General features: G+C 46.8%; 1 protein-coding gene across 1 annotated transcript in view; it reads left to right on the top strand.

The window, feature by feature from the left end:
* The window catches only part of EYA2 (EYA transcriptional coactivator and phosphatase 2), a 310,794-nt gene that overhangs the window by 187,279 nt on the left and 98,624 nt on the right, over positions 1-24,891 (top strand). The window contains exons 6-7 of the mRNA XM_077167750.1: positions 13,176-13,243; positions 15,111-15,288. Coding sequence (XP_077023865.1) covers positions 13,176-13,243; positions 15,111-15,288 — 246 coding nt within the window. The remainder of the gene's footprint in view (positions 1-13,175; positions 13,244-15,110; positions 15,289-24,891) is intronic.

Raw genomic sequence — 24,891 nt, 5'->3', positions numbered from 1 at the left:
TAAAGAAAAGGAGCAGAGAAACAGACCCACTGAGATTTGTCCCGTTCTGGAAATTGGGCTCTGGGTAGGGTACTTAGGTGGGTGAGGTTTTGTAACACCCCCGCCTCCCTCTGCCTGCGTGCAGCTCTTCCCATTTTATACACCCTCCTGATTGCAGGTCCCCTCTTTCGTTGCACCTCGCCCACCCCCCAGTTACACTTTTACACCTGCAGGCCCTCGTATGTTGTCAGTCATTTTGTTTTAATCCTGACCTCAGTAAGATCTAATTAAGATTCATTAATGCTTGTTTTTGAGTGCCACTGTGAACCCAATATATAGGTCCCTCTGCTATGGAGAAAGAAGTTGTAAGATGGATTCCAAAGCCAAGTAAGCTGATCAGGGGATGCTCATTCGTTGGGTTTATCCGTGCGGCTTTCCTGACACTGCCTGGTATGGCATGTCAACTCTCAGGGTGATGGCGAAACCAGGCTGGCCTCCTGGGGCAGGCAGTGGCCGGCGGTTCCCTGGTGACCCAGGATGCTCGGGAGGCAGGACTGCACGCTGCAGGAGCCTCGGCTCGGAGTCAGGCTGCCCTGGGCTTGAACCCTGCTCCACCACTTCCTAGTAGCACCTACTTCCTAGCATTGTGGTGGGGATTAAACAAGGTATGTGTAAAATGATTAGCCCTGGGACAGATAATAATTGCTCAATAAAGGCTAGTATTATTATATTATTTATCCTACTGCTAATGCCAGCAACTGAAGGGTCCCCAAGAACTTGGATTAAGTTATAGCTCAGTTTGGCCCGGGGAAGGGAGGGAAGCTTTATGTGGAGGGCAGCAGACCCAGGATGGAGTGTTCAGACTCACCAGTGAACAGAGTAAGGCAGATTATAGTCAACAAATGAGAAATTGTGTTAGTTCTAGTCAAAACCGAAAGCAGGATTATACAGTTCTAGCCAAAACCAGAAAGCAGGATTATGCCAGCTGTGGGTAAGGATGCAGGGACAAGGGAACTGCTGGGCACTGCCAGCAGGAGTGAGGGCTGGGTGGTCACTCTGAGAGTTCTCACCCTGTCCTTTAGGGAAGCAGGGCCACCCTGATCCCAGGCACGTACCCAAGGAAATCGGCTCACAGGTCCGTGGGGGACGTGTCTGATGATGTTCATGGCAGTCTTGTTTGTGGCGGGCAGAGCTGGAGGTGACCCGTGTGCCTGCCCCAGGGGGCATGAGCAGGGGAGGTGGGGGGGGGATACAGACGCCAGAGAATGAGGTAGCAGTTAGAGCCACAGAGGAGGTATGCCATAGCCACAGGGCTGAGTCTTGAGAAACAGAGCGAGCTGTAACACAGAATTGGCAGAGGTTAATACCTGCCCACAAAGCATTCATGCACATTTTTGCAAAATCACAGACACACAAAAGGACATGCATCAGTCACACTGGATTTGTTGCCAGTGGAGTGAGGGGGAATGCAAAGAAACAAATGAAAATGAGAGGGGTCTTGGGTGGGCTGATGAGGAAAACATGCCCTGAACTGAAGAGGAGAATTAGCTCAAGGTCAGCACCCGAGGGCCGGGAGCCATAAAACGGATGTGCTGGCTTCGGGCTGACCACACAGTTTCCCTGACCTCGTGGGAGCACCGTGCCGGGGACATAAAGACTCCTCTATCAGGGAAGGATAAGTCACACAACTTATAGTGGTAAGAAAATTAAATAATAGTAGGATTTCATGTGCAGGGAGGTAGGGAATTATGGAACTTCTCTACCATCTGCTCAGTTTTTCTGTAAATCGAGCACTGTTCTAAAAAAGTAAATCTCAATTTAAGAGAAAAAGTAAAGAATTTCTTTGTCCCCCATGTTGCAAATATAAATCTCAATCAGTGCGTTCAAATGCATGAAGAATAGAACTCGTTATTGTTGGCGTTCGATGTAATTCTGTTTTGAGTCACTGTTCCCTGGGCTGGTGGGCAAGTTTCATCTTAGTCTTTTGGAACTTTCCCCCAGACTCTTCAGAACTTGAGCCTTGGTTCTGAAATCTTATTACTTGCCAGCATGTTTGGGTCAGGGGGTCCCCTCCAGACCCCAGGGTGCTGTTGAGACATCTGCTGGGATAGTCCACGAGGCCCCTTTGTGTCCGTGGCTCTTTGGGTTTTTTTGCCACATGTGGGGACAGGAACCTTTCATTGTTCTGCGAGAGACCAGAAATTGCCAACTGGGTATGCGTGTGCCACACCCACTCCACACACGTGTTTGTTAATTTTGTGCATTTTTTTTACCAAGTAGTTTGTATTTCTTACCAGTATTTACAAGTTGAGAATTTTCATGTATAAATTCATATCTGATTTCTCTTGAGAGACCAGAAGCTCCGGTTGCACTAGACAGAAGTGGCAGGAACTTAGTAGCACTGTTTCAACTGGGAATGCTTTGGACTGCAAGTAATAAAAAAGCCCAACTAGAACTGCCTTACATCACAACGACACTTACTGTGTATTTAACAAGGAGGCTGAACCCCAAAGTTGCTTTGGCAGCACAACCACATGGATTGAGAGCCATCCTTTCATTCCTTTCCACCCGTAAACATCCCACTCACAAGCTTGTTGCCTCATGTCCCAAAGTGGCTGCCATTGCTCCAAGTACTACATGCTTACATGACCCAGGAGAGGAGTCAGGGGGTGGCCAGGGGAACACAAGAAAAGTCTTTCCCAGATGTCCCCTTGCAAGAACATGGCCATCCTCAAGCTGCAGAGGTGTCTAGGAAAGCAAGAATATGTCAGTCTTCATCAAGAGATGCTAGCAAGAGAGAAGGAAATTGGGAAGCCTTATTGCAAAGTCAAACAGTGTCTGTCACAAACTGGTCCCTGCTTAGAAAGCCCCTGTGCATTCATTCCAGTTTGCTACAATCCCCACCACCCCCTATTGTTCTCCAACTCCGAAGCTCTGTGTCAGTCACCACTTCTCATTGTGCCTGAACCCAGACCCTTCCCTCACATCTGTTACCTGCTGGCCCAAAAGCTTTGGGGTTTTTGCTGGCTGAGTCAGACTCATCCCACACAGCCACTTCTGATTTAGGGGTCTTGTGGCTTCCTCAGCAGCTACATCTGGGTACAGAGAATAGAGTCCCTCGGCCCTGGGACTCCCTGCTCATTCTCTTTCTCCTCTTCATCTTCCCTTTTCCCTAGCCTAGGAGAATTTGCTCCTCACCCCCCAACTTAGGAAAACCCCTCTTCCTTCATATTTCTTACTAAGCCATTTTGTCTACCTCTGCCTAATTCATGGTATGGGCCATTAACTGGGGTCAGTTGTCTGTGATAACCTAAAACCTGCGAGAAAGTACTGAGAGACTTTTACTGCAGTTAGATGTTGCCTGAACTTCCAAGCATGTGACCGCAGACCGGTCTCACTGCACAGGACGCAGACGGGCGCTGGAGTTGTTGAGTTGCTTCTGGACTGAGCTGGGTGCACGTCATGGGCAGTAGAAGTTCTGCCCAGTCCCCGTGGGATTCGACGGACTGAAAGCTGACCCTTTCCCACAGATGGTTTCCGAAGCATCGGCCTGTTCCTCAAACCCTACCAGGCTCCGTGACCTAAACGATGGCGTACAGGATGAGTGATTTTGCTGTTTCTTCTACCCACCCTTTTGCTTCCCGGCTCAGGATCCAAGAGATGGCTGCAGGACGAGTCCCGAGGCCGTGTCTCAGAACGTTCCCGCCCGCACTCACCTTCCTCCCCAGGCCCGGCTCCCCCAGCGTCTTTCGCCTGGTTGCCAAGTGAGAGGTGGCGGGTGGGGAAGGGTGAGGCCAAATCACCCCCCTCGGATGGAAACACTGGAGACACTTTCTCAGCAGGGAAGTCAGAGAGAAGTGGACAAAACACACGCCGCTCCTCGGCATTTTCTTTGTTAGCTCTTGATTAAACATATCCCTATGTGTATGATTTTTCAGTTGTGTAATCCTGCATGTACAGTGCGATCTGGAATTTAGCAGGCCACTCCGGGGTGCCCTCTCTTGAGTGCGCAGCTGGTGCAGGGTTCGCAGGGCGGTCACGCCGCGGGGTGGGCGGGCAGCGGCTCTCTTCTGGAATGACCTGGGCTGGGGGCTCAGAAAGGTTCCGTGTCGGGTGCGGCTGTCCGTGTGGACAGCAGGTGGCTGCCCAGGGTCCGCGCCACCCCTCCTGCCCACAGGTGAGAGGCAGGCCGAGGCACTTTTCAAACTGACAGCTTTTGAAGGCTCCCCAGCCTCGCGGGCATGTCCCGGAGACCAGCTCGTGCTTCCTGGGTGGGCCGCGCCCGCCTTGCCCTCCCTCATTCCGAAATGCCTTCTGCCTCCTGGCAGCCTGGGTGGCACCAGGCCATGCAACTGCTGACAGAGGCAGCACAGAGATGGGAAAGGAACACGAGGCTTTGCCAGAGGGGCAGGGGCAAGATGTGTTTCCAGAGCTCGGGCTGGGGCTGAGGGACCCTTGGGCCTCAGGTGTGGTCTCTTCTATCAGGCTTGGAGTGGCAGGCGGGTGGCGAGGGGCCTGGGACTTTCTGGACTTCCCTGCGCCCTCCCTTCACTGCCAGGGGCCTGGGAGGCCGCAAGTGGGGTGGCAGCCGTTTTGTCCCAGCCCGGGCTCTCTTGGCAAGTCTGGGACCCCCAGCCCGGCGCCGCTGTGAGCTGCACAGCAGCGGCTCCCCAGGGCACCAGGGGCCCAGTGCCGGCCCGGAGCCCCCACCCCCAGGTGTGCAGCACCCAGCTGCCCCCTGCGAGGGAGGACCAGGCCTTTTTTTTTTGGTCTTTCTTTAGAATAGTATACAATAAAAATGAATCCTTGGAGCATGCATTCTCAACAGACGCCTAAGGCTAAGGGGGCAAAAACGGATTTAAAGAGCCAAGGTGGGGCAAAAACTCTCATTCTGTATGTGTAAAGCACAAATGTGCGTGGGGTCCTAAAACACACATACAGTGTATCTCTGAAATGAAAGTGTCACAGGGGAGGGGGTGACTAGAAAAAAGTATATTTTAAAAAGATCCTTGGGTAGGGTAGCAGTAATAAACAAAGGGATGGGAAACAATGAATTTTTAAGGGAAAAAAGGACATACAGCTTATAAGACCTGATTTTTTTTATTATCAGATTCAGCAAAAGTAAAATTAATCTGTGAAATTGCTATAGACGTTTCCACACAGTAAACCTCGGAGACCTGGTAAGAAATGGTGTGCGTGGGTCCGTCCGCAGCCCTCAGGAAGCTGGGCTGCGCCGCCCCCTGCACCCTGGCCCACCCGAGAGGCGTCCACTCCTGTGGACCCACTCACGTGACCGCTGTCCATCTGTCTTCCCCAGGGGGCAACGTCACCCCCGTCTCACCACCTATCTAGCACAGTGCCTGGCACACAGCAGCATTTGGCACATCACTAGCAAATGAACTGATGAATAAATGAATTGTTGAATGGCTCCTTAAAATTTGTCTTTCCTGAGCCAAGAAGTCCAGTGTTACTTACAACCCAAGAAAGCCAGTCAACTGGGAAAGGTGGCAGTTCTCCACCATGACAGAAACTCAAAACAGCAACGTCTTCAACTCAAAAGAAGTCTATTACTTTTTTTTTTTTTGCACGGGCAGGCACTGGGAATCGAAGCCGGGTCTCCAGCCTGGCAGGCGAGAGCTCTGCCTGCTGAGCCACCGTGGCCCGCCCCATGGGCTCATGTGGCAGTTGTGCTCTGCAGATGTCCCAGGGCTCCAGGCACCTTATAACCTGTTCTCGGCCCCCGATCCCACGTGGCCCACTCCGACCAGCAAGCCCACGGCCTGGAGGTAACCTCCCCTTCCTCCCTGGCCTGGAACTCCGTGCACGGCCACCCCTGGCCAAGGGCGGCTGGGGCATGTGGTGACTGCTCTAAGCAGCCGGGGCCCAGCTTAAAAGCAAGACTTCTGGAACCACGAGAGAAGGGGGATGGGGACTGGAGGGCCCCCAGCGGGACCTGCCCCCATCGCCGCAAGAGAGGATGCTTTCTTCATCACTCATCGTTTGCCTTCCCAGCCCGCACTGGACGTTCCAGCATCAGCGCGCAGGCAGGAGGCCGCGTTTACCTTCCCGGCACCCGGGCGGGTCCGTGGTCAGCCACGGAGGCCGTGCCCTGCAGCACAGCGCCGCCCCTCCTGCGTCCTCTCTGGCACGGAATGCATTCTCCCTGCGGGAGCTTTGTCACTGCCCGTGGCACACCGGTTGGCTCAGCTCCGTGCCTTCTGCAGACAAACTTGCAAAGTGGAAACAAACAAGAGGTTATTTTGGAGAAAGAATACCAAGGGGCAAGGCTGGGCTGTTTTGTTTCCAAGCCCTTCCTAAGTTGTCACTCAGAAGATGGGCACAGAAGGAAAGAGAAATCGGGAGGGACAGCGCTGCATGCTGGAGGCTTCCCAGGGGGTGGGTTTCTGGGCTTCAGCAGGTGGGGAAGACGTGATGACTAGGACCCAACCAGCTCTGAATGGAACAGGCGGACGCAGACCCTCTTCCAGGCTTGTCTGGGCAGGCCTGTGCGGGCCAGGAAGGGTCCCAGCCTGCCGCGCTGATGTGGATGCATTCTCTGGTGTCTAGGCCTTCAGCAAGCCCTGAGTGATGGAGTTCAGGACACAGGACCTACGTATGGTCAGCCACGGGACACAGGGCCTGCGTGTGACCAGCCACGGGACACAGGGCTGCGTGTGACCAGCCACGGGACACGGGGCCTGCGTGTGACCAGCCACGGGACACGGGGCCTGCGTGTGACCAGCCACGGGACACGGGGCCTGTGTGTGATCACTCTCAGGACATAGGGCCTATGTGTGATCAGCCACACTCTTGCTCTCTTTACCCGTTCAGCTCCTACCCCTCCTTCAGAGGTTAGTATAGATGTCATTTCCTCCAGGAAGCCTTCCCTGACTGCACCTTCTCCCCAATCTGCATTTCAGCCTTTCCTATGTCCCTGAGCTCCCTGTGAGTGTCTTACCTGGCAAATTCTCCACTGCCTTCCCGGGGCCCAGAGCATACCCACCTCCCCACCCCAATATCATTTATTTTGTAGATTTTACTTTAGAACCGTATAAATATTTTACCTAATCATAGGGCATATTTGAAATTGCTAAAAATTGAGAGCAGGACAAGTGATTGTCAACATTGCAAGGTGTTGAAAATGGATCGTATATGGGAAAAGGTACAATCAGTGAAGTTAGGGCGGGTAGCCAGCAGCAACACCGTGATGTGCTTCCACTGAACATAACGGGCGCTGCGCCAAAGCTAAACGTCAGCAGGGTGGGGTGGGAGGGCATGGATTCTTTGCAGAAGGAAATATCTTCGTACAGATTATGGTGGCAAACCTATATTTAGGTTGGATTGTATGATCTGCAAATAAAACTGTTTAAAAATGAACTGAAAGAAGCAAGGGCTAGAGAAAATGTGGAAGAAGAGATGCACGTGTTCACTGTTAGTAGGGAGCTGAGAGCTGCAGCCCTTGGAGGGCAGCGTGGTGGGTCCACAGGAGGCCAGGGGTGGGGCTGCCATAGGATCCCGGAACCCTGTTGCTCAGAACTTACCTGGAGGAACTGAGTGTGGAGACACGAATGGATGTTTGCACATGGGTGTTCGTGTTTATGGCAGCAGTGTTTGTGATTCACAACAGATGGAGGTGTCCTAAGAGTACTGCGTCTGAAAAATGGAAGGGGGAACTGTGGTGTCCACATACAGCAGACTACTGAGCGGCTGCAAGAAGAAATGAAGTTGTGAGCAGGCAACCAGGTGAACGAACCTTAAGGACTGTATGTTGAATGAAATGTTAGGAAAGAAAAGACAAATCATCATGCCTCACTCATACGGACTGACTATACTATAAAACCTCAGAGAACTGAAGTCGACAGCATGGGTTATCAGGTTGGGGCCTATCGTAAAGGGTCCTAGACTGTCAGCTCTAGGACATGTGTTCAGGAGTTGTAACTGTTCTTTCTAAATTCCGAGATACTGAGCTGTTTGTATATAACCTGTCGTTCCCTGAAACTTTGGGTATTTATGTGACACCTGAGACTCAGAGTTGGAGCTCGGAAGCTATGAAAGTCAGCAGTACCCCATGCAGGAATTGTTTAAAAAGTTGAAAAGGGATCAGACTTTGAGAATATGAAGGAAGCTGGTCTGGATAGGACTAAGGTAGCTCAGAATATAGAGTAAAGGATGGTATCGTCCGTATTTTAAAACTTCAACTTCTGTGTGAGACCAAAAGGAGAGATGTTTATTTGGTGCAAAATTTATATTTTGAGTAGCACATTACCTCATTTAACGGTGTGATTAGTTTAGTTGAACACCATAAGTACATGGAATCTTGAAGATTTTGTTGGTTTGTCCAGGTTAGTGTGATGCCCCAATATATCCCGGAGTAATTTGCACAGAGAATAAGGAAGTATTTGCAAAGTTCCCTTGCAGGACTGGGGAGAAAGGAAGAAATATTCAGCTTCCCCATTTAGGGCATTTCTGATATTCTCCCAAGCAGTGGGGACAACCAGTTCTATAGGCTGAGCCCTCAATCTTGGGATTTGTCCCCATGAAACTTAGTCCTGCAAAGGATATGCTGAGTCAACTTAAAATTATGCCTAAGAGTCACCCTCACAGAACCTCTTTTGTTGCTCAGATGTGGCCTCTCCAAGACGCTGCAGCAGGTGCCTTCCCCGCAATGTGGAACATGACTCTCAGGGGTGTAAATCTCCCTGGCGACATAGGACAGGGCTTCTGGGACGGGCCAGGGCCTGGCATCCATCATGGGATTGAGAATACTTTCTTAACCAAAAGGAAAAAGAGAAATGAGACCAAAAGTTTCAGTGGCTGAGAGATTTCAGAGTCCAGAGGTTTTCCTGGAGTTTATTTTTATGCATTATATAGATATCCCTTTTTAGTTTATGGTGTATTGGAGTGGCTGGAGGGAAGTACCTGAAACTGTTAGAGCTGTGTTCCAATAGCCTTGATTCTTGAAGACACTTGTATAAAGATATAACTTTTACAGTGTGAGTGTGGGATTGTGAAAACCTTGTGTCTGATGCTCCTTTTGTCCAAGGTAAGGAAAGGTGAGTAAAAAATGTGGATAATAAATAAATAATAGGGGCGATAAGAGGTAAAATAAATTGGGTAGATGGAAAAAATTTTGAGAGCAAACCAAACCAAGTGAGCCAAACCGTCTAACAAGTTAGTGTCATAACCACATAGAAACAAACAATTGTAAGTGAACTTTATATACCAATACTTTTACTCTTTCTGTTGTTTTTTCTTCCTTCCTGATGTTCCAATGTTCCTTTTTTGTTTTTTAATCGTTTCCTTTCTGTTCCAAGAACTTCCTTTAGGCATCCTTATGGCATAGGTCTGCTACAACAGATTCTCTTAGTTTAGCTTCATCAGATAATGCCTTGATCTACCCTTTATCCCTGACGTATATTTTCTCTGAATGTAGAATCTGGGTTGACAGTTCCTTCCTTCCTGCCCTTGAGAATTGTCGTGCCACTTCCTCCTGTCCTCCATGGTTCCCGGAGAGAAATCTACTATCATTCAAATTGTTTTTTATTGAATGAAAGAATGAATCCCAACTCCACAGCCTACCATCTCCGTGACCTCAGGCAGGTTACCTGCCTGAGCCTCAGTTTCTCTGTTTAGAAAATGGGAATGATCATTGTCCCTTCCTCGTAGGATCAGCGTGAGAAAGAAATGACGTGAGGTACAACGTGCCCAGTACGGTGCTAATGAGTAGACCCAGGTGTGAATGGACTAAGTGGCCCCGGTGGCCTTGCAGAGAGCGGTGCTGTGTTGCCGTCGGAAGGCACTGACCTGGAAGGCAGGAGGTTCGGGCTCGAGCCCTTCTCTGCTGCCAAGTCTCAGCGTCAGCATCCTTTGCCTTCCCTCTCTGGGCCTCAGTATCCCCGTTTGGAGAGTGTCCCCATTTGGCATCGACTGTCGTGTATCAACTCTGGCTGGGCATTAGAATACACTGGGGATAAAAAAAAAATAAAGCACTCACTCCTGGGCCCCACCGCAGGCAGACGGAATCGGACTTCCTGCAGGGGGCGTTGGCATTTCCGTTGAGCCCCCCCAGGACAGTCTAACCCAGAGCGACGGCGTGAGCTCCTGTGGCCCAGGGGGACCCATCGTTTTGGACATTTTTGGAGGTGTTTGTGTCACCTTCATTGTGCTCTTATCTTCTCCTACCCATTCCCCAGGAACAGAGGTCCCTGTGCTCATTCCAGCCACTACTCAAAGGCAGCCCAGGACTCTAGAAGCTTCTTGGTTTGATGTGGGTCGTAGTTTATCTGTGCAGCCATCTCTTCTCTACCCAGCAGCTAGGGTGAATGTTTAAAAATGTGAATCCGGTTGTGTCAGACCCCTTTTTAAAAACTTCTGATGTCTTCCCACAGTTCCTGCAGCCAATACAAACGCCTTTCCAGGCCTCTGGGTCCCGCACCATCAGCCACAATTTTCTCATCTGACCTCATTTTATAATACAAGAAGCATATCGGTGCAGTTCAGACCCCACCACAAGCCTAGCTGGGTTTTGGTAGAAATTGACAAAGTTGGAGTATTTGCCCTGCCCGATCTTAAAACTTACTAGAAATCTACAGTAATCAAGGCAGAGTGTATTGGTATGAGGATAGATATATCAGTGGAACACAGTAGAGAATCCAGAAGTAAATCTCACATTTATGCCAAAATACAATAATAAGAGGACAAACCTATTTTTAATGGACAAAAGATTTGAACAGATACTTCACCAAAGAAGCTATATGAATGGTTAATAAGCACATGAAAGCATCATTAGTAATTAGGAAAATGTAAATTAAAATCATAAGATCCCACCATATGCCTACAAGAATGGCTGTAACGAAAAAGACTGGAAATGCCAACTGCTGGAGAAACTGGGACTCTCATACATGGTAGAGTCACTTGGGAAAACAGCTTGGCTGCTTCTTCAAACAAACATACACATGACCCAGCAGTTCTGCTCCATCGACCCGAGAGAACTGAGAGCATGTCCACAAAAAAATTTGCATGCAAACGTTGATAACAGCATTATTCATAATGGCAAAAAACTGGAAACAATCCAAATGCCCGTGACCTTGTGAATGGATAAACGAGAGGTGCTGCCTCCCATGCGGTAGGGAATCACTCAGTGATAGAAGGGAAGTGACGATCGCAACAACATGGGTGAAACTTAGAGACGTCATGCTAAGTGACAGAAGCCAGACACAAGTATATGTCATGTGCTTCCACTTATATTAAATTCCTAGACAAGGCAGAACTGTAGAATGAGGGACAGACCAGCGCTGCCTGCAGCTGGGGCTGGGGGTCGGGACTGACTGCAGAGCAGGCACCGGGAACCCGGGAGGTGATAAAAGGGTCTAAAACGGTGGTAGTGGTGGTTGCGCAGTTGTATCAACGCACTTTAAAACTCATCGAACTGACAGTGACAGGGGGAAAATTGCATAATATAGAAATTATACTTCAGTAAACAGTTTTTAAAAGAAGCAGCCTCTGAGCCCCCAATCTTGGGGTTTATTCATATGAAACTTAACCCCGCAAATGGTAGGCTAAGCCTATTTAAAATTAGGCCCAAGAGTCACCCCCAGAGAACGTCTTTTGTTGCTCAGATGTGGCCTCTCTCTCTCAGCCAACATGACAAGCAAACTCACCATCCTCCCCCTCTCTACGTGGGACACGACTCCCAGGGGTGTGGACCTTCCTGGCAACGTGGGACAGAAACCCTAGAATGAGCTGAGACTCAGCATCAAGGGATTGAGAAAACCTTCTCGACCAAAAGGGGGAAGAACGAAATACACAACATAAAGTGTCAGTGGCTGAGAAATTCCAAACAGAGTGGAGAGGTTATCCTGGAGGTTATTCTTACACTTTCAATAGATATCATCTGTTGGTCAAGATGTAATGGAGAGGCTGGAGGGAACTGCCTGAGAACGTGGAGCTGTGTTCCAGTAGCCATGTTTCTTGATGATGATTGTATAATGATATAGCTTTCACAATGTAACTGTGTGATTGTGAAAACCTTGTGTCTGATGTTCCTTTTATCTACCTTATGGACAGATGAGTAAAACATATGGATTAACAACAAATACATACTAGGGGAACAAATGTTAGAATAACTTTAGTAGATTGAATTGCTAGTGTTCAGTGAAAGGGAGGAGTAAGGAGTATGGTATGTATGAATTTTTTTCTTATTTCTTTTTCTGAACTGATGCAAATGTTCTAAGAAATGATCGTGATGATGAATATGCAACTATGTGATGATAGTGTGAGTTATTGATTATATAACAGGAACAGAATGATCATATGGTAAGAATGTTTGTGTTTGTATGTGGTTGTGTATCATAAATAAAAAAAAATTAAATTAAAAAAGTGGCCTCTGCCGCCAGACCATGGGGTACCCGTCCCAATCCCCGTCACGTGTCGGCTGGTGCCAGCTGGATACTCAGCTTCTCCCAGCCCCGCCTTCCCCGTGTGCAGAGTGAGTGTGGTCGTGACGCCCGCAGCAGGGTTCTCAAAGGATCCAACGGGTGAATACAGATAGAGTTCAGAACCGTGCCTGACACCCACGAGCTCCCTTTTGTTATTACTGGCCCCACCGGCTTCTCTGGCTCAGCCCCTGTCCCCTTCACACCTTGTTGGTTTCTCGAACCTGCTGCGCTCAGCTCTGCCTTTGGGTCTTTGCACTTAAAGTTCGAAGTTGGTTGGCAGGAATCCCACCACTGCCTCTTCTAGTCATTCCAGTCTCGGCTCACACGTCTGCCCCGACCGCCCGTCTAAGCGGATACCCATTCATTCATTTCACTCATTTATCCACTCACTCCCTAAACAGCACTTTCTCGTGGTAGCAGTATCATCTTTATTCTCATTTTATAAATGGGGGAGTTGAAGCTCAGAGGGGTAGTATCATTTCGTTCATTCATTCAGAGCACAACTAGGGAGGGCCAGAGTCTGGGTTGTGTGCACTTGCTCCTCTATTTCTCACCCCAACTCTATAAAGAAGTTGATATTTATTTTCTTCATTTATGGAAGAAGCTGAGGTTCAGAGAGCTTTACTGACTTGCCGAGGTCACAGGTTTTAGCACAGCTTGTCAGACCCAGGCACCCTCCCTTTGAGTTGCAGCCTTGTCCTTCACGTGCCTTCCAACCCAAAGGGACCTAACCTGTCTCCCTGCCCCTCCTTCCCACAGGCACAGGGGGCATCTATCAAGGAACGAACGGGCTGACCAACGCAGCCGGCTTTGGGAGTGTGCACCAGGTAGGCCCCTCTCCCCCCGTTGTTCTTTCAGCTGTTTCCTTAAGCACTCCCATAATCACAGCACCCAGACAGCCCGCTGGCACACACCGTCACCCCCAGAAGCCCGGCCTCTTAGCCACTGCACTGGGGGGCTCAGGGGGACCAGACTGTGCAGAGTGCCGCTGGACAGATGTAGGGTAGAAGAACGGGGGTTGGGATCCCTACAGGACTTCAGAGATGTTAAGGTCGTGGCCATATTATGTGTTCAACACCAACTGGCTATAGAACCTGGAATATGAACTGCAAATGCCTGTGCTCTTCTGTAAGACACCAAATATACACCTCCTCCTCCTCCGCTGCCTCCTCAGTGCCTCTGGTCATCTAGGGCCCAGCACACAGTAGGCGCTTAATAAATGCACTAATAAATTAGTGCATTTATTTATTTATTTATTTTTATTTAAGTTAAGTTGAACTAAGTGAGCACTATAAAGATGAATAAAGGCTCATATGTTGCCTCTCTTGGTTTCATGTGGAGAGTGATTAAGAATTCACTTGCTAAACGGATAAGGGAACTCTGTACTATTTATGCACCTTTTCTAGTAAGTCTAAATTTATTTCAAAACAAAAAGTTAACATGCTTTAAAGCTAGAGTTAAAACAAAACTGCCCCGGGGAAGATGGGCCTTACAGATATTTAACATATTTAATTAAGAATTCACTCTTTCTTCTTGAGTGAGCTGGAGAGTGTAAATGGCTTAAACCTTGGACATTTGAAAATGGCTTTATATATTTTTTGATTATGTCCAGTGTATTATATACATAGATAAAATACTTGTGAAGAAGGCAGCACTTTATAAGGAGGGGTTCTTGACTCTGGGTGTTTATGTCCATTTCACCACGGGAGCATGAAACAGACTTCCTAGATGACACACCCAGAAATTCTGACTCCGTGGGTTTTGGGTGGGAGCCAGGAAACGGAATCGTCCACGAGTTCCCTCGCAGGGTTGGTTCTGGTGAAGGTGGGCAGAGAACTTGAAACAGTGACTGTTGTTGGAAAATCTGGTCGGTTTAAGCAAAGCTTGATGAAAGAGGAACGGTGGATCCCCAAGACTCTCTCCGAGAATGTTCCAGATCCCTATTACTGTACAGGTGCTGCGGTGCTCACACACCCTGAAGCCGAGATATCACTTAGCTCCCGGGTGTGTGCCCGTGTGTGCCCTTCCTGCTCGTTCGTTTTTCATTAACTCATCCAGCATCTGGATGAAGAGTCTGTATCTCCAGGCGCTGGCCCAGGCTGACACCCCAGTGACCATGACTGATGCTGGTGCCACAGCCGTGTCCCCTGGGCTGCACCTGCTGACCTCCAGCTGCCAGCGCCTGCCTCTCTCAGCCCGAGGACTTGGTCTAGAACCGACGCCCAGGGCAGGGAAGAAGTGCCGGGGGATTTAAAGCCCCTGGAAGCAACCCTTAAACAAAAACGAGTGGAATCGGTGTGTCCACTCCCCAGCTCCGTTCCGCCTTGGAAGAGAGAGTTCTGAGTATGGGTTTTCTCCCACCCCAGCCTCCCCCTAGTAGCGCCGGGCTGCGCTGGCCCAGGGTGGACGCAGCTGCACCGGCATCCTTCTTCTCCCAGGCTCACCGCCCTACTCCCCTACGGGCATTTTCTTCACCTCCCAGCCACGCTGCTTATACCTGAACCCTTGTCTCAGGGTCTGCTTCTGGAGAAAGCAGAATGAAGGCAGCCCTTCCTATCACAGAATTTTTATTCTAGCAGAGAGGGGGAAGCAGGGCGGACACCAGGGGCCACCCGAGGTCCCTGTGAGCCGGTGACGGCGGGCCCGGCCAGCCTTGCTTACAGTCGTCTTGTCTTTGTTTCTTTCCCTTCCCAGGACTACCCTTCCTACCCCGGCTTCCCTCAGAGCCAGTACCCCCAGTATTACAGCGCCTCCTACAGCCCTCCCTACGTCCCGGCCAGCAGCATCTGCCCTTCTCCCCTCTCCACGTCCACCTACGTCCTGCAGGAGACGTCTCACAGCGTCCCCAACCAGAGTCCTGCGTCGCTGGCTGGTAGGTACAGTCACCACCGCGCAGCCACTGCGTGCCCCTGAAGCCCTTTCGGGAAGGCACTACATGGGTCCCAGCTGTAGAGAACCGGTCTCCCAAGGGGTGACTCCAGCTCTCAGGTCCCAGCTGTAGCGAACCCGTCTCCCAAGGGGTGACTCCAGCTCTCAGGTCCCAGCTGTAGAGAACCGGTCTCCCGAGGGGTGAGTCCAGCTCTCGGCAGGTTTTGTTTGCCTTTCTGGATATGTGTGTGCCCCTGTGCTTATTTGTACACATTTAATGTTGGAGATTTTTGCCTAAAATTTCTAGTTTCTGGCTTCTCTTGAAAGAATATCTGGTCACTCAAGATCCCAAGTGGCCGTGCCTGGCTGAAGCTGAGTAATGTCTCCCCATTTGAAGGGGTACACTCGACTCTGCAGCTAGCCAGTCTCTCCCAAGTTCATTACCTGCCTGGCCCAGGTTGGCCTTGGGCCCAAGAGAAAGGAAGCTAGTTCTTAGTTTCCATCCACTGCGTGCCACACACCTGCTCACGTGGGCATCTCTAATCACTTAATTAGACATTCATTCAACAAATATCCATTAAGCACTTATGTTTCCCAGGGACTTGCCTTAGTTTGAGAAATAAAGTACAGTATAGATTTGATCCTGTACACACTGTGTGGAAGGTCCAGTTAGTAATTAAATAATCACACAAATACATAATTGTAAGCTATAATAAGGAACTGCCATAATCCTCACAAAAACAGGTTTTATATTAACCTCCTTTTATCCAGATAAGAATAATGGAGGAACAGAGTGATGAGTGACTTGCTAGTAATTGGAAGAGCTGAATACTACCCACCAGACAGTACACACTGAGAACGAGTCGTCTAAACCCCACCGGAGAACAGGAGGGCAGGAGGCCTCAGCCGTGATTTTCTCTTTAAGAGGTGTTTAGATATAGTGGCTGGGGGACCTCGAGAGTTGTAAAGTCCTTCAAAAATCCTGAAGTGTTCCTTCCAAATGGCACGATGCTTTTAGGGAGCTGTTGTATTCGTTGAGTATGTGATTGGATTCAAATTTATTTAAGAAAAAAAAAAGGGAATTGGGAACATGGTAACCAAGAAATATAAGGTCCAGGGCTGGATCCAGAGGTTTATATGATAATATTGAGACTCTCTCTGTTCTGCATTTCCCTGGGTTCATTTCACTCTCAAGCAGGATCTTCCCCCTTGGTGGCAAACATGGCCACCAACTGCTCCAGAATTCTCTCTGCCACTTACCCACCCCAGTAGAGGGAGAATTCCTCTTTCCCAATAGTCCTTAAAAAAATCCCAAGTAAAGCTCCCACTGGCCCAGCTTAGATCACTGGCCCATGCCTGAGCCCATCTCTGTAGTAGGTGGAATGGATGCTGTGATAGGACAACAGACCTGGCTCTTATGCCCACACCTAGAGCTGGAGCTGGGATCAGCCCCACTCGAACTACCTGGACTCAGAGTGAGAGAGAGGTGGCTTCCCAAAGAAACCCAGACACTGAAACTGGAAGAAGGCAGAAGAGACATTGGTGGACAAAAGTGACCCAGGTCCACACCTTGGTGTGCGTCCCACCTGGATGGCGAGCTCCATGTGGTAGCGTCCACTTCCTGGCCCCTTTGTGATCACAGAACTTGCTATGCGCAACCCCCTGGAACTAACTCTACAGTCTGAGTATTCATTCATTCATTCATTCATTCATTCCACAAATCTGCTATGCACATATATTCTTTTCATAGGATTATTTGGACTTATCAATGATAAATCACATGGCCAGCGATAAACTAGAATGTCCAAATGTAAAGAGATGTTTAGTTTATAAAAGCTGCTGGAATGCAATATACCAGAAATGGAATGGCTTTTAAAAAGGGGAATTTATTAAGTTGGAAGTTTACAGTTCTAAGGCCGTGGAAATGTCCAAACTAAGGCATGCAGGGAAAGATACCTTGATCAAGAAAGGCTGATGGGTCCGGAACACCTCTGGGAGGGCAAATGGTGACGTCTGCTAGCTTTCTCTCCTGGCTCCTCTCATAAGGCTTCCCCAGGGGAGTTCTCCCTCTGCAACCCCAAAGGTCTCTGGCTATTTGGGCTCTCTTGGCTCTAAAGCTTTTTCCAGAATGGTTCCCTCTTAAATAGCTCCAGTAAGCAACCCCACCTTGAATGGGTGGAGACACATCTCCATGGAGCCCATCTAATCTCAAGTTACCACCCACAATTGGATGGGTCACATCTCCATGGAAACAGCCAAAAATATCCCACCCAGCAATATTGAATGAGAATCAAGGAGGATGGCTTTTCTGGGCTATATAATAGCTTCAAATTGACACAGTAGATAGCACTGAATTTTCCTTTTTTCCCCTTCTTTTCTGAAACCTACTGATGATCTGGGGTTTTGTGGAAACTAAGCTAGTGTGGTGATGAGTGGACCTTCATTCAGTAGTGAATAGGTGGGTGGGTTAGGAACTGAACAAGAGGGAGGACCCACCTCCTTTGTTTCTGGGGTTCTTGGTGATCCTCAGTTGCTGATTTCAGCCTTTATTTTCCATCCCTGAGGGAGAGTTAGTGATCCTTGGTTTGGCAACAAATGGAGACAACATGACCAAGCACTTTTAATTCAACTTTTGAGGAAGTTTAGAGTTTGAGCATTAATTTAAGTTATCATAGTCTCAGCACAGAGTATTTAGTGAAAGCAGAGTCCTTATTTAACATTTTCCAAATTGCTTTCTTTGAAGGGTCTGAAAATTAGCAGACTCTTCTTCATCATAGTCTAGAATTATTTGGGGCCATGCTGCTTTTCAGACGGTGGCTCCTCCAAACTGTTTTCAGCAAAAACAAACAAAAAGCTGATGAGAAATAAAGGCAGACAGTAGATATCAGCAGGAAATTACCAAGCAGATGCCCCTACCTTCTACAGTCCAGTGGAGAGCTGAATCCAAAGCTTACTTCCCAGGACTCAGGGCTATATGGAAAGACCATTTGCAGTCCCCTCGGGAGTGAATATAAAGGCTCATTGTGTCTCCCTGAAATTTTTCCTCCTTGTTTCTCCCTGTTCTTCATTTATCCCTTGGTGTAACATTCAACAATAAGTGGCTGAGATGGTTTTTATTGTGTGTCTAACAAGCACACATAAAACCTAATGACATAAATAATTGTGAGCTGTAACCGAAGTCTTTTGCCTCTTTTCCCCAGTGTCCATTATAAAGGAGGGGCGTGTAAGCTTGCCTGTGCATGCGTGCACACACACTCACACACACACACAGGCACTGTCCTAAAATTTCTCATAAAAACTCCACTTTTGAAATTATCCAGGATCTCCCTGAGTGGTTGACTCCCAAGTTCAGAGACTGAAGAGGTTTAAACAGTCTTGGCTCTGCCTGGATACAGGATTCAGATGCTCCCTCCAGTACAGTCTTCACTGCTGTGCGATTACATTTGTATGATGCACCAGCAGTTTGGAGATGATTGCAGGGCAACTTGCTGATGTTGAAGTCAAAATTTGAACATGTGGTTTCCCTCAAAGGTATGGACAATCAGCAGTGGTTGCTTAAGGACTTTTCCTTTATAAAATTTTAAATGTGGATACAAATTATCTAAAAGAAGTTGGAGGATTTTTTAACTTCTTAAACCATCTCTCTCAGCCAGTAGGGGCAGATATTTTGAAAAAAGAAAAATCTCTCAAAGAGAAACTCAGGAGCCTCTTCAAAACAATTTGGTGGCATCTAACAAAACTTTAATGCATGTACCCTTTAACCCAACTATTTTACTCCCAGGAATTTATTCTAAAGATAAACTCCAGCATGTATACAAAGCTTTAAAAAAAAAGAATATTTTTACTGCAGTATTGTTATAGCAAAAGACTGGAAACAAGCTGCATGGCCATTAACAGGGCACAGGTTAGATAAATTAGGGTGTGCTTCCACTCGGTAGGAGACTAGGCAGCTGTTAAAAAGAGAAAGGTAGCTCTGTCTGTGTTAATTTGGGTCTCTAAGCTATTGCATAGGTAGAAAAAAGCAAGGTACAGAACTATGTATGTTACACAATCTTGTGGGTTTTTTAACATATGAGTATAGATTAATGCCTATATATACATAGGAAATTTCTGAATGACACGAAAGAAACTATTAGTAGTGGTTGTCTCTGAGGAGGGAAGCTAGGGATATGAAATGAAAGGAAAAGACTATTGATAACTCTTTTATAATCTCATTTTCTAATTGCTGCCACTCCTCTGATGATGACAATAATAAAGTTACTTTTTTTAAATAGTAGATTTCACTAATCCTAAACATTTTTATTTTCTCTTTTTCACTGTGATAAAAACCCTGCAAAAACAGAATCCCCCCAAATTTTGTACAATTTGGATGATTAGATGGTGTGTGATTTCTCAATAGAGTTAATTTTTAAGTTCCTTAAAACAGGGAACTAAAAATAAAAATGAAGGCTTGTGCTTCCAGACAAGGTGGAGTAAAAGGGAACAGATTTACCCTCCTGCCTGAGACAATAACAACAAGAAAAAAAGAGCAGGCAAAATATTTTAAAAACTGCTTTCAAAACATTGCATATCTGGCAATAAAGAATAGTGATACCTGAGAGATGAAAAACGATGGGGTAAGCATTACAATTGCCCCAGCTTACTCCCTAGAGCAAGTTTCCAGGCTGGAACTCGGAGAAGGAAAACCAGGCAGAGCCCAGGGGACTTTCTGAATTGAGAAGATGAATTGAGAGAACAGGAATACCAAGGCAGCTAGAATCTGCAGTATAGAGTTCCAGAGAATAGAAAGCTGCAAAGAGAGAGAAATGCAGAGAACTACAGAATGACCCCTCTGAGTATTCAGGGAAGTACCAATCACTATATGAATGGGAACTAACTACCCATGGCCATGGAAAAATCAATGTGAAAGGATTAGATCACCATGCCCAGCATTCACACAAGACTGGAAATAGTGTCTATATCCACCAACCAGACTGGAAAACCATGTAGTTCATGGGTCATATGTTAGAGTACTCAGAATGGTTTTATCTTAGTAGTGGGAAATAAGAAGCCATAGACTAAACACTGTTCTGTCCCATTATCAAATCTTAAAAGGGAGACTTAAAAGGATCAAACTGTTTCCAAGTAATTTAAACGCATCTCAGAACAAAACTCAAGAACATTTATAGGAGTATAGAAGTATCCAGCAAGGCAAAATTCACAATGTCTGATCCCTACTCAAATATTACCAGGCATTCAAAGAAGCAGGAAAACATAACTCATAGGAAAATGATTGGTAAGTCAAAATCAGCCCAGAGCTGACACAGATGTCAGAATTAGTTCAGAAGGACATTAACACTGTTATAACTGTATTCCAGATGTATAAAAAAGTTAACTAGAGACTTAGAAGACACAAAAGGGAACTAAATTGAACTTCTAGACATGAAAACTACAATGTCTGAGGTGAGAAATACACTGCATGGCAATAATGGAAGATTTAGCTGTCGCAGAAGAAAATATTAGTGACTCAAATACATAACAGAAGAAACTATCCAGGATGAAATACAGGGGGAATAAAAAGGACGAAAAGAGAATCAGTGAACTATGGGACAATTTCAAGCTGCTGCATATATGTGTAATTAAAATAATTGTAAAGGGGATCAGGCCAGGAAAAAAATTGAATAAGGCTGAAATCTTTCCAAATGTTATGAAAATAGAAACCCAGAGATCCTAGAAGCTCAGTACAACCCAACACCCAAACTCAAGAAACATGAAGAGGGCAATACCAACACATATCTTAATCAAATTGCTTAAAGCCAGTGATAAGAGAAAATTTGAAAAGCCGATGAGGAAAAAGAAACATAAAGAACAAAGTAACTAAGATAAGAATGACAGCAGATTTCTCATTGGAATCAATGCAAGCATGAAGACAGTGGTAGCATCTCTAAAGTGTTGAAAGAAAAAAGCTATCTAGAATTCTGTATCTAGTGAAAATGCTTTTTAAAGATGAAGACAAAAAAGAGACTTTTTCATCAGGCATATGAAAACTGAGCAAAATCATCAGCCTACCAGTAGTACAAGAAATGTAAAAAACATCCTTTAGGTAGAAGGAAATTGACATCAAGTAGAAATATGTATCTACATAAAGAAGTGGAGAGCACTGCAAATGGTAACTACATGGACAACATACGAGCTTTTTTCCTTGTTATTTGAATCTCTTTGAAAGGTAATTGAGTGTAAAAAAATAACAATGTATCCTCTGGTTTATAAACATAAAAACATATTAAAGTAAAACACATGACAACAATAGCATAAAGTCCTAAAGGAGAGAATTAGCAGTATTCTAAGATTATTATACTCTGGAGTAGTGTAATATCACCTAAAAGTAGTATATATCCCAGGAATGGAAGGTTGGCAAAAAATCAGTCAGTATAATTCATCATATTAACAAACTGGAAAAAAATGATCATTTCAAGAGATGCAGAAAACGACGGATTTGACAAAATCCGTCACCAATTCCTGATAACCCAGCAAACTAGGTATAGGAGTATATTAGTTAGGGTTCTCTAGAGAAACAGAATCAACAAGAAACACTCGCAAATATAAAATTTATAAAAGTGTCTCACATGACCATGGGAACGCAGAGTCCAAAATCTGCAGGGCAGGCTGTGAAGCCGACAATTCCGATGGAAGGTTTGAATGAACTCCGCAGAAGAGGTTTGCCAGCCAAGGCAGGAAGAGAGACTGTCCCTTCTGAATCCTCCTTAAAAGGCTTCCAGTGATTAGATTAAGCATCACTCATTGCAGAAGACACTCCCCTTTGGCTGATTACAAATGGAATCAACTGTGGATGCAGCTGACATGATCATGATTTAATTCTATGAAATGTCTTCATCGCAACAGACAGGCCAGCACTTGCCCAACCAGACAAACAGGTACCAACACTTGGCCAAGTTGACACATGAACCTGACATGACAGTCCACCCCTTGTCAGTTTGGCAGCTATACATACCAACTTAAACCATACCAAATTTCTAAGTAAAAAACAATAAAACACACATTTTTTTCTTTCATCTAACAATACTCAGTTGTCCTGCATATAACTGGAAACACATTAAATCTCTCCAGAATAGGGTACAAATCCTTAGGTAATATTCATTCTTAAACTTGATATCTTACAACTTCAGTAGTATAACATGAACAAAACAGCATTACAGTCCTCTTTTATATGACTGAACACATGATCGAAATTCATATTTATCACTACCTTCTTTCACTACCCATTCCATGTTCCCTTTACCCTCAGAAAGCACTTCAGCTGGCCATGGTTCTTTGCCTGGTGAGGTGACCCAAACCTTCATTCCTGAAGTTTCAGACCCATTGGTAGTCCTGCCTGGATTGGGTTGTTGCAGTTTTCCAGTGATTTTAATCACAGGGCATAGTAGTACTAAAAGAAGCACTAGGGGATCTCCTATATTGCAAGAAAACTCTTCTTTACCTCCATTATGTAGTTGCAGTCCTACTTCCCCCTGATAGTCAGGGCCAATCACCCCAGACAATAATGTAATCCCCTTCTTGGCTTGTTGATCCAGAGGCATGAGTAGCCCAAAGTGACCAGGTGGCAGTCTTAACTTCCAGTTCAATGAAATGATGTTTCTTCTGGTGGAAGCACTCCCCATTTTGGAACTAAAACCTGTAGACCAGCAGAGCTCAGGCTCACAGGAACAGGAAGCAAAAATTTTCCTAGTGGATCACTAGGGGTAATAGTGAGTGGTACCACTCCCATTTCCACCCCTTGGTTCCTGGACCCATGGATCCTGGCTATGGGAGAAAAAGCACCATACAGTGGATGCTGATTCAGAGCATATACAGCTTCCTGGAGAACATTACCCCAGCCCTTCAAGGAATTGCCACCTAGTTGGCACCATAATTGAGTTTTCAAAAGGCCATTCCACTGTTCTATCAATCCAGCTGCTTCTGGATGATGGGGAACATGGTAAGACCAGAGAATTCCATGAGCATGTGCCCATTCCCGCACTTCATTTGCTGTGAAGTGTGTTCCTTGATCCGAAGCAATGCTATGTGGAATACCATGACGATGGATAAGGCATTCTGTAAGCCCATGGATAGTAGTTTTGGCAGAAGCATTGCGTGCAGGGAAAGCAAACCCATATCCAGAGTATGAGTCTATTCCAGTTAGAACAAATCGCTGCCCCTTCCATGAAGGGAGTGGTCCAATGTAATCAACCTGCCACCATGTAGCTGGCTGGTCACCTTGGGGAATGGTGCCATATCGGGGGCTGAGTGTGGATCTCTGCTGCTGGCAGATTGGGCACTCAGCAGTGGCTGTAGCCAGGTCAGCCTTGGTGAGTGGAAGTCCATGTTGCTGAGCCCATGCATAACCTCCATCCCTACCACCATGACCACTTTGTTCATGAGCCCATTTGAGCAGTGATAGGAGTCGCTGGGGAAAGAGGCTGACTGGTATCCATAGAATGGGTCATCTTATCCACTTGATTATTAAAACCTTCCTCTGCTGAAGTCATCCTCTGGTGTGCATTCACATGGGACACAAATATCTTCATGTTTTTAGCCCACTCAGAAAGGTCTATCCACATACTTCTTCCCCAGACCTCTTTGTCACCAATTTTCCAATTATGGTCTTTCCAAGTCCCTGACCATCCAGCCAAACCATTAGCAACATGAGTCAATATACAAACGCACCTCTGGCCAGTTTTCCTTCCAAGCAAAATGAACAACCAGGTGCACTGCTCGAAGTTCTGCCCACTGGGAGGATTTCCCCTCACCACTGTCCTTCAAGGACACCCCAGAAAGGGGTTGTAATGCTGCAGCTGTCCACTTTCGGGTGGTACCTGCATATCGTGCTGAACCATCTGTAAACCAGGCCCAAGTTTTCTCTTCCTCAGTCAATTCACTGTAAGGAACTCCCCAAGAGGCCATAGCTCTGGTCTGGGAAAGAGAAGGTAATGCAGCAGGAGTGGACACCATGTGCATTTGGGCCACTTCCTCATGTAACTCACTTGTGCCTTCAGGAACTGCTCTGGCTCTATCTCATATATACCATTTCCATTTCACAATAGAGGGCTGCTGTGCATGCCCAACTTTATGGCTTGGTGGGTCAGACAACACCCAGCCCATGATAGGCAACTCAGGTCTCATGGTAACTTGGTGGCCCATGGTTAAGTGTTCAGTCTCTACTAAGGCCCAGTAGCAGGCCAAAAGCTGTTTCTCAAAAGGAGAATAGTTATCTGTAGCAGATGGTAAGGCTTTGTCCCCAAATCCTAAGGGTCTGTGTTGTGATTCTCCTATAGGGGCCTGCCAAAGGCTCCAAACAGCAACTCTATTTGCCACTGACACTTCCAGCACCATTGGATCTGCTGAATCATATGGCCCAAGTGGCAGAATAGCTTGTACAGCCCCCAGGACCTGTTGCAGAGCCTCCTCTTGTTCAGGTCCCCACTCAAAATTAGCAGCTTTTCTGGTCACTCAATAAATGGGCCAGAGTAGCACACCCAAATGAGGAATATGTTGTCGCCAAAATCCAAAAAGACCAACTAGGCATTGTACCTCTTTTTTGGTCATAGGAAGGGCCAGATGCAGCAACTTA

This window comes from Tamandua tetradactyla, chromosome 1 (genome assembly GCF_023851605.1).
Source record: "Tamandua tetradactyla isolate mTamTet1 chromosome 1, mTamTet1.pri, whole genome shotgun sequence".
Classification (NCBI taxonomy): domain Eukaryota; kingdom Metazoa; phylum Chordata; class Mammalia; order Pilosa; family Myrmecophagidae; genus Tamandua; species Tamandua tetradactyla.
The sequence above is the reverse complement of the archived record's forward strand: the minus strand, read 5'-3'. Positions and strand labels throughout refer to the sequence as shown.